This window comes from Trachymyrmex cornetzi, unplaced genomic scaffold, assembly GCF_001594075.2.
Source record: "Trachymyrmex cornetzi isolate Tcor2-1 unplaced genomic scaffold, Tcor1.1 scaffold579, whole genome shotgun sequence".
In the NCBI taxonomy this organism is placed as follows: domain Eukaryota; kingdom Metazoa; phylum Arthropoda; class Insecta; order Hymenoptera; family Formicidae; genus Trachymyrmex; species Trachymyrmex cornetzi.
The window spans coordinates 1,737,433-1,746,866 of record NW_017299892.1 but is presented as its reverse complement, the minus strand read 5'-3'; the positions used below and the strand labels follow the sequence as shown (position 1 = coordinate 1,746,866).

Below are 9,434 nucleotides of genomic sequence, written 5' to 3'. Positions count from 1 at the left end.
AACGGCCGCCGTTTGGCTTCAAATTATCGGAAACGAGGGCCAAAACTAATGGGCCCTCGTTAGACCATTTGGCTCCTGCGGGGCACGCCGATGCTGATTCACGCCAATCCGCTCGCTATTTTCGCGCCGCATAAACCGAAGCTAGTCGTTTCTTATATTATCAGACACATCCGAAAAACTTCACGCTTAGAAAGAAAATTATGTAGATATGGAGGGGAATACGTTTAAATATTTATGTGATTGTCACCTTTTTCAGTTTACTAAAAATTACATTCTCAAACGCGTAAAGATTCTCAATTGCAACTGACGATTTTATACCGTAAATCGAGTGTGGAAATCTATACATAGTGAAAGAAATGTGAATACTACCAAATTTGATTCTTAGTAAATCTCCACAGGATGTTGTCGCAGACCGTCCCGGCGATTGCCGTTTGAACCGGCATGGTGAGTATTCTGAAGTTCACATCCGTGTAATTCAGGGATGACAGCAAGAAGATCGGCATTCGATCAGACATGATCCAGAGTAAACCGCGTTTTACCTATGGTAAGAGTAAGCGAGGGTAAATGAAGATGATGGGGCTTCATAGTAGATAATTAGTCTTAATTACAGAGTACCGAGCACCTTGATATCTGCTGGAAATATCAAAGCCTCGTCGTGTCTGGCAACGATAGCCTGATTGATTGGCGCATAAGGTAACATAGAATTCCAACAGCCGATTGCGTTCTGATCAATCAAGTTGAAGAACTGAAGTCCGTTCTCATCCATAACGGATGCTGTGCAATGAGAGAGCGGACCTCTCGACGACAACACCTACATCAAACAAAAATAAATAATGAGATAACGATAATTATATTTTATTTGTAAAAAAAAAAATTACAGATGACAGATCAAATTCAGAAAGGGAAGTTAAATAAATTATAGGATATTGCTATAAAAATATGAAAAGATATAACAGATTAAAAAAGGAAATAGATAAAGAAAAAACAAAAACATAAGGAATCTACTGAACAATATCTTGCAATTATCAAATCTCAAAGTATCTAAAATAATTTCTTTTCATTTTATAAAAGAACGTAATGTCGGTATATAATCAAAACCAGACGCAAAGATTTATTGTAACAGTTCTAAAAAGTCTAAATTCCATCCAAAATAAAAAATAAAACCTTTTCAAAATATGATCGTGATAAAGATATTAAAAGAAATACCTGAAACTCGTGATAACTGTTTTGAGACAACTGCTGGTCTCTTAGAATCCTCGTGGATACCGCGAATTCTCGATAGCTGCTAAGGGGATGAAAGAAAAGTGTCCGATAGCCGTCTGCTAATATTGGCGACAGACTCATTCCAAAAATACCTTCAGTTCCCCATTGAAAATTCAAGCCTCCTATATTGTAATCACCCGTCAGAGGATCCGGCATAAAATAACTATGCGTTATTCGCCAGGATGTATTTTGCTGCCACGAATACACGATCAAACCGTAGCCAAGTTCGTCGGACATATAAGCGAAAGCATCGTTGCAACCGCCTTTTCCCAAATCAATCGCGATGTTGGCGATAAAAGTGTTCTATATAATAAAAATTGCAAAGTTGAAAATTGAAATCAACTAAAAATTTTAAAGATCACGTAAAATACAAGTCCAATGTGAAAAGAACTATACTTGATTAATGTCTTCCGATCTGAGCCTGTATTGTCTCAGCAACTTATCTGTGGTCAAATCGAACACGTTCAAAGTATAAGGACAAACTTGTACAGTTGTTTCATCAATTCCTATTGTTCCAGTATCTAACACCCACAGTCTATCACATACATCTACGTGAATCCTGGAAAAAAATACTTAACAAATTTATAAATTTATTAACATTAAATAAAGAAATAATAAAGAAAATAAAGAAAAAAATAAAGAAATTTTAGATACTTCTAGAATCTAGTATATATTTCGATCAAGATCGATTAAATTTTCTTTCTTGTCACCTGTAAACAGTGGTCAATCCATTACCACAATCACCCGCCTTATTTTGGACCCAATTTGGATAAGGTATAAGCTTCGGCGATCTACCTTGATTAGCATCCAACGGTATATAATTCAACGTAGACGGTATTCCTATGTACAAAACGTTACTCAGAATCTATTGTTACATTATCATCTTATCTACGAATTTAAATAATTAATTTTGGAATCAATAATAATTAGTATGTAAAGTATTAAAAAAGTGCAAGATAAAACGCGAACATTGATTCGCAACTAAATGGTGCAAAAAGAAAGCTGCAAGAGAAACTAAGGAATGCGTGAAAGGAAGGAATTGCGAAGAGTCCGTGAGGTTCTCCGAAGGAAGTGAAGGGGAGACGAAAGGGTAGAACATTAAAGATCTTACACAGCGTGCCGCCGTCATTGTCCGGTCTTTGTGCGACACAAAAAACGGTGGCGCGCGCCAACGTATATAATAAACATAGAGCGTGCAAAAAGATGGAGTGAATAAAGGGCAGCGAGAGCTTGAATAAACCCGTTCGTCGCCGTGTTTCCCTTCCCTCGTGAAGCAGAGGAGAGGGAGAGAGTGTCGGAGGAACCATGAAGGTGGAGGCGGAGGTCGACAAAGACAGAAACGCTCCCATTGAGCGCACACTCGCGGTTTTCGGCGCTTTTTGTCGCGGGCCGGAAGTCGCTCAGACAGGAATCGAGGCGTGTACCTCCTATGGCGATCTTCCGCGTATTATGCCGGCGTCTGCTTCCGGTTCATGACTTTGAAGCATCGCGCCTCGTTTTTGGCAAAGGATTCATTTGTCTGTCGCGTCATAAGATGTTAATCGAGACAATAGCGAAGCCATAATTAATGACTAATATTTCGGACATTCACCATCGCGCCATCGTGGTATCGTGACGAATAGCTTATTCCTCCAGATTTCGATGCCAACTGGCAGAGAATTCTCCGGCACGTATTCACCACTTGCTATCGCTAACTGTCGGCTGCGCTCGTCGGGATAAGCGAAATCCATTTTTTTCCAGGTGAATTTCTCCAAAAGCGGAGCACGTCCAAACTGCATGCCCCATATTTGAATTCCATCGACGTTTCCAATTCGTAGTAATAGAAAGATCGAGACAAGGATGTAATTCCAGATGCAATAATTTCTCATTTTTGTTATTCAATCTCTCCCTTTCTGTGTACAGAAATATATTTGTCTATTTATCTCTTAAAAATATCATTATCTAATAATTCTCTTAGGAAAATAACAAATAAATATTACATATTCATAAATATTATATAAATATTCCGTATAGGTACTGTATACATACATCAAACTAATTGTAAGATTATTGATTAAAATTTTATGTCTGTGATATATAAAAATAATAAATTATCTAAAAACTCTGCAGAAAAATGTTAACTGCCTGTACATATATAATATCCAATATCTTAATAGATATGTACACGTCATTTAATACGTTTTTACACAAGCAGTAGACATATATTAGCACTTAACATTTTTAATACGATACGCGTGCACATGTATATATATTTGCAAGAAAGATTATCGATTTTATATGTCGTTATAAAAAAATCCCTCCGTAAAAGGAATAAAGTATTATGACATATATTTACTAATGATAATTACTTATCATTTCTCTAATTGGTTTTGATATTATATGCATTATATAAGTGTAACATTTATTTCATTTCATTTCGAATACAAAATATATTAATATGAAAGAATTAACTTTCTACCGCAATATTGTAAAGATAAATTTAATTAGATAGTGATGTCAAAATTTATTTAAAGTTGACAAATCAAATATATCTTCTCCAGTAACGACTAAATTTACACGATAAATATATTGAATGTTAATAAGTCGAATTCCATGTATTTACTGCGTTTATCCAACAATCGAATGCGGCATCAGTCTGGATCTTCTATCGCAGGAATAACCTAGATGTCAGTCAATAAAGTTCTGAGGAAAACGTGACGGAACTAACGGAGGATTGAGTTTCAATCTCCTAGAAACTTGCCGTCGCTCTTTCAATTCTAAACTGCGTGTTCTGCAAAATGCTCGCCATATATATGGCACCCAACCCTGGTGCGAAACCATGCCCCATATCACGTGGAAACTTATGCCCCCGTACGGAGAGAAATGCATCTTGGTATCAGTGAGTGCACCTATGTTCGCATACTTTCCAAGCCGTCAACCAGTACGGATATCATATGCACCTGCACTTATGCGTTTCTACACGTCAATTTAATTGATTGGGGAAGGGGGATTTCACGCGTGCCTTAACGCTTTAGTACCGAAACATGTTTTTAGATAATTATAATTTGTTGTAAAACATTCCTATGTAAAATGTCTCATTTTTATTAAATTATATCTGAGTCACAAATTTGGGGTTGATTATTAAATTGTTTTACTTAGAAATAAGATTATTGCCATCTCAATGTTTAATACAAGTTATAAGAATTCAAACAAAACAATTTAAATAAATATATAAATATAAAATATATAAATAAGGACTCTCAATCTTAAACAATAAAATATAAATAAAAATTAGATGAGGTTAATGAGAATCATACGCAGTTGTAAGAACGGAGAGATAGGTGAAGCAGATAAATCTCAGATGTTATTGATTATCTTCAATTATTTCGAACGTTTCAGCTCCTTTTGGAGTCATCCTCAGCGAATACAAAATCAAAAAACTTCCATTGAGAGCAAGTCACTTGCAGATTGCCAGAAATGCGGCATACATTCCACTCAATGGAAAACGATAAAAAACGAATATTTCTGAGCTTCGTTTTTTATCGTTTTCCATTGAGTGGAATGTATGCCGCATTTCTGGCAATTAGTTGAGATAACTAGAATTCTGATTAATATAATTATTCTGGTAAAAATAAGAATTCTAGTAGATTTTACCAGAAATATAGTATCAACCAGAATTCTGGTTATCTCAACTAGAATTCTAATAAATTTAACCAGAAATTTCTGATTCGTCCATTTTCAACCAGAAATTTTTTTCAGTGCAGCAACACCTGAGATTTATCTGCTTCGCCTATCTCACCGTTCTTACAACTGCGTATGACTCTCATTAGTCTTATCTAATTCTTGTTTATATTTTGTTGTATAAGAATTCACATTATTTTTTTGTGTTTCTGTAATTGTCTCACTTGTAAATTTTTGAATCTGACAGTCGCAAATTAAAGAAAGAAATAATTTCTTAGCTATTAAGTAAGAGGTGATATATTTAATCCTTAAAAGGATCTATTCGAGATACTTTCGTAACTATAATTAGCACATAACACATCACAGTATAATTAATAGGCGCAACAAAAATGGCTAGCAAGCTAACTAACTGGTCACGATTTCTCTCGTTTTTCTTCATATTATGACTAGTTCACAAGTAAACTGCAAGTTGTGGACTAATTAACGTGCTAAATGTGACCATAATTAAATAAAATCCGGTTAGACTTGCTATTCGCAATGACAGCGAAATGCAAACAAGATTTCTACAAATCATAAATTATATCGATGCATTTACGATCGATGGCCATTATTTCGGCATTAGCCGCGCAAACGATGCAACGATTAAATTGAATCTGATAGCGATTTAATTAAATTCATAAATCTCCGGAACGTCGTTCGCGGATGCGCGATGAACGTGGAAACGCGGGCGGGCATTGAGGTTTCGGGGAGGCAGGAAAGTCATTCGTTAGCCATAACGAGGTGACGACAAAAAGCCGCCGTCTGTCTCACGGATGATCGGCTCCCGAGAATAAATTCCCGAGGGCACTCCGTTATCTTCCCGCGCGAACTGACGGCTGAAATTGCGTTCAGCTCTCTTCTCCTTACTCGCCCCTTTCACCTCTGTTCTTTCCTATCCCCTTCGCCCACTTCGCCGTGTTTCATTAATCAGCGCGCCCTTCCTGAAGGGCGCAATCAGAATTTACGAAAATGAATAATTGCCGGCGGGTGAAAAATATTATTCCGGCTTAATTATCGATGACGCGCGACATTAACGGTAAACCGAATTGCAATGTACGGTCAAATTAATGCGCTGCGTTATGGCGAAATATGCGAGTCTGTGCAAGTAATTCAGCGTGAATCCAACATCGTGTCTTTGAGAAGTTTTCACTTCCAGTTTCAGTTCAATTTAGTTGTAGTCAGGAAGTTACATTCGTTTTTTTTGTTTTTTTTCCAAGTTATTACGATGGTTATAAGTTGTCAATGATTTGAGAAAAATCATTGAGAACGAGATATATCGTAATTTGGTACATATCCACTTCCTATTTTCGTAGCAATCAAAAATCCAGGCGGCTTCTGATCTATCATCGTCAGAAGCGCAAATAATTTGCAGCACAAATAAAAATTACACGTCAATTTTGCGTTTATGATTACCAATAAGCAGCTTTACATTAATGTTAAAAACATTAAAATTGCGCGCGTGACAGAGTGACACGACATGTACAACATGTATTCGCGCCAAGCGTATAACTAATTTTAATATCTTCTTGCCTACATTGAACTACGTTCACCTTTTATCGTTGTCAAAACAGAAAGATTATTTGAAATTGAACGGACAGTACTATTTTAATGTATAGTAATTTGTCTAGATTTAATATCTTTTTATGAACTAGATCCATGAATTTTGCATAATTTAATTGATTAACAGTCATGCAATGAATAAATGAAAGTTCACGATGTGGTCGGTGCATGGCATGTTCTTATCAATCATCGTTAACTCCATTGGTCGTTCGTATAATCTACTTACGACTTTCGTTACAGCCGCGAAGTTAATAAGGATCGACTTCGTCAAGTCACTTTCTTGTGATCATAGATCGCCCTATCAAGGCTGCCTAGATTGCTTTCCGGATCGCTTGCAGATTTTCCAGTTGACATGATAATTTAAAAGTGGCCACATGCGCTTGAATCTCAGCGTCTCACCATTCTCATTATTCTTTCATCAGACGCGTTTTACGTGCTATTAAAATTTCGAGACTTTCGGAATTTTCATCCGGTCAGTTGAGTGCATTCGCAATTTGCGACGGTGAAAGATCAATGAATTTAATACTCGCGTTACATCAAGACAGATTTTCGGAAAAATGTTATTACTATTGGAAGCTTTTTCGAGGAGAACATATTGCGATATGTTTAAGTTAGAAAGTGGAGCGAGTGGTAACCAGACGGTAGTATCGCGGGAAAATATAATATTGTGGATACTCCTGGGTATTATATGTACACTGCCATAATGTATCCGCTAATTCAACCACGCGGCTAATTGCACGGTTTGCGTTCCATGGTAATTATTGGGGAACGTACGAATACATAACACTGATGTATTGTATGTGTAATTACTACGTACATCCTACATCAATGTAGTGTAAGCTTTTTTTAAAGTGTAATTGTGATCATCGCTGATGCTTAGCAGGATTTTATGTTTAATTATTTTACCTATCGCGGAGTATAATTAAATTTGCTATCCTTCTCTTCGGATAACATCAACAGTGAATCATAATAAAATTGATAACAATGATAATATACATAATGTTAGTATCTTAATAAAGGTAAATAAAAATTTAACATAACCTTCGTAAATATTATTTCATATTCCCATATTTAACAATTTTTGTGGTTCATTGCGACACGTAAAACATGAATGAACAACATTTGCAGTACTCGTTAATTTCATTTGCGCCACGCGCTCGAGAATAAATCTCTGCCCCCGAGCTCAGAATTTTACATACGAGTCATCGACGTATTTGGCGAGCGGTACTTCTGAAGGTCTCAGACAAATTGCAATCATTAGTCTCCGAGATCTGATTATAATGAAATAATTGGTATACACGGTCTTCCTATGAGTTTTGTATGAGTCGCAGCTGCAAATTGAAGGGAAATAACAGTGAAGTCCGCAAGTAAAACCATAATAACACGAACGATGTAAGGAAAGTTCGTCATTTGCGGATCCAATTGTGCAACAAGAAATTAGCGGTTCGGCTCCAGAAGATTGACCTCGTTTAAATGGACAATTGTGGATATGCAAGTAAGACAAAGTAGTTACTTCGACTTTTAATAAATGTCTTTATAAAAAATGTTGGTGAAACGCGTGAATGATATATGTATATGTGTATGTGTGTGTATATATACAAACTATTTTTTATATTAAAGCCAAGAACCACAATGCAACACTTGAAGCAACTTCATTCCTGCGATACTAAAATTTAAAGATATTATTTGATTACATATGAGACGTATTTTTCAGGAAGATGAATTAGTGGCAACGCCTGAACTTTCAGCAACCACCTTGACATCAGACAAAACGGGTTGCCAACAAGTCCGTATCAAGCTGATTTAATGGCAGAGTAGATTGGTTTCTCCTTTTACAGAGATCATGTTATAACGGGAGCAAACTGGATGAAGTAATGGAAAGTGGAATTGGAATAGGAAGTGGATTTCGTCACGCGGTGCAGTGTAAATTTATGTATCGTCAAATGGTACCAAAAGCAATATATATGTACATAACAATGTATATACGTATCTCACAACTATAAAACCTTTTGCAAGTGACAAAAATAAAATAAAATTTTCAAAAAAGAATAAAATTTTCGAAAATTTTATATTTCAATCCTAGTTTTGAAAAAGAAATTATGTCGATTGACAATTTAAAGTCTCTTCTTTGAAAAAAAAAAAAAACTTAAAAATATGCATATACGATCATTCAATCAGAAAGTATTAATCAACTTTCATTAAAGTTTTCGTTATCAAAAACAATTACTTTCGATTAGACATGATGATGTAAAATATATCGGCTAAACTAATTTTTTAAATTCCTCATAGGAATTATATAATAAAAGAAGGTAGGAAGAAATGAAAAGTGGTACTGTCTTAAAAGAAACAGACATTCATGAAATAAAAAGATAAAGAAGATCCACAACTCGTGGCACGTGTTTTTGTGTGGCTCGCACTTTCTGGCACGCGCATCAGCTTTCCATCAGTGGGGAGGAAACGCCCATAAGATTGATCGCGAGGGGGCCCACAGGGTTGCAAGGCCAGTGGGACTCACCGTTGCCGTTCGGAAGGCATGAGAAGTGTACATACTAATATACACAGCAGGTTCCTTTCGATTATATTTTAGTCGCTTAAAATAAGATAAGAGGAAGCAGGGAAGTAGAGGAGTCCAATGCCTGTTGCACATGACACGTATCAATCATTCAAATGATTAATAGCGGTAACGGTAGTTGTAGTAATAGCATGAATAGCGTCAGCATATGATGAACAATATATATTCGTTTTAAATTATCCACTTAAAATCAAAATTAACAATAAATAAATAAAAAAATATTACTAAAAAATCTTACTTGTCTAAACCCAAATTATAAATAATTTTAACATATTTTAGATTAAATTGTTACAACATGAGTTACAGCAATTTAATAGAGATCCATTATGTCAGAACTTCT

General features: G+C 35.7%; 1 protein-coding gene across 1 annotated transcript; it reads right to left on the bottom strand.

The window, feature by feature from the left end:
* Positions 1–301: 301 nt before the first annotated feature.
* Y-y (yellow-y) lies at positions 302–4,049 on the bottom strand. Its single transcript, XM_018515609.1, has 7 exons — positions 3,866–4,049; positions 2,855–3,155; positions 1,974–2,103; positions 1,660–1,822; positions 1,207–1,566; positions 623–811; positions 302–539 (listed from the first exon to the last, which is right to left on the bottom strand). The coding sequence occupies exons 2-7, from the start codon at positions 3,129–3,131 to the stop codon at positions 366–368; spliced, it is 1,293 nt and encodes a 430-aa protein (XP_018371111.1). The 5' UTR covers positions 3,132–3,155; positions 3,866–4,049; the 3' UTR covers positions 302–365.
* Positions 4,050–9,434: the final 5,385 nt, after the last annotated feature.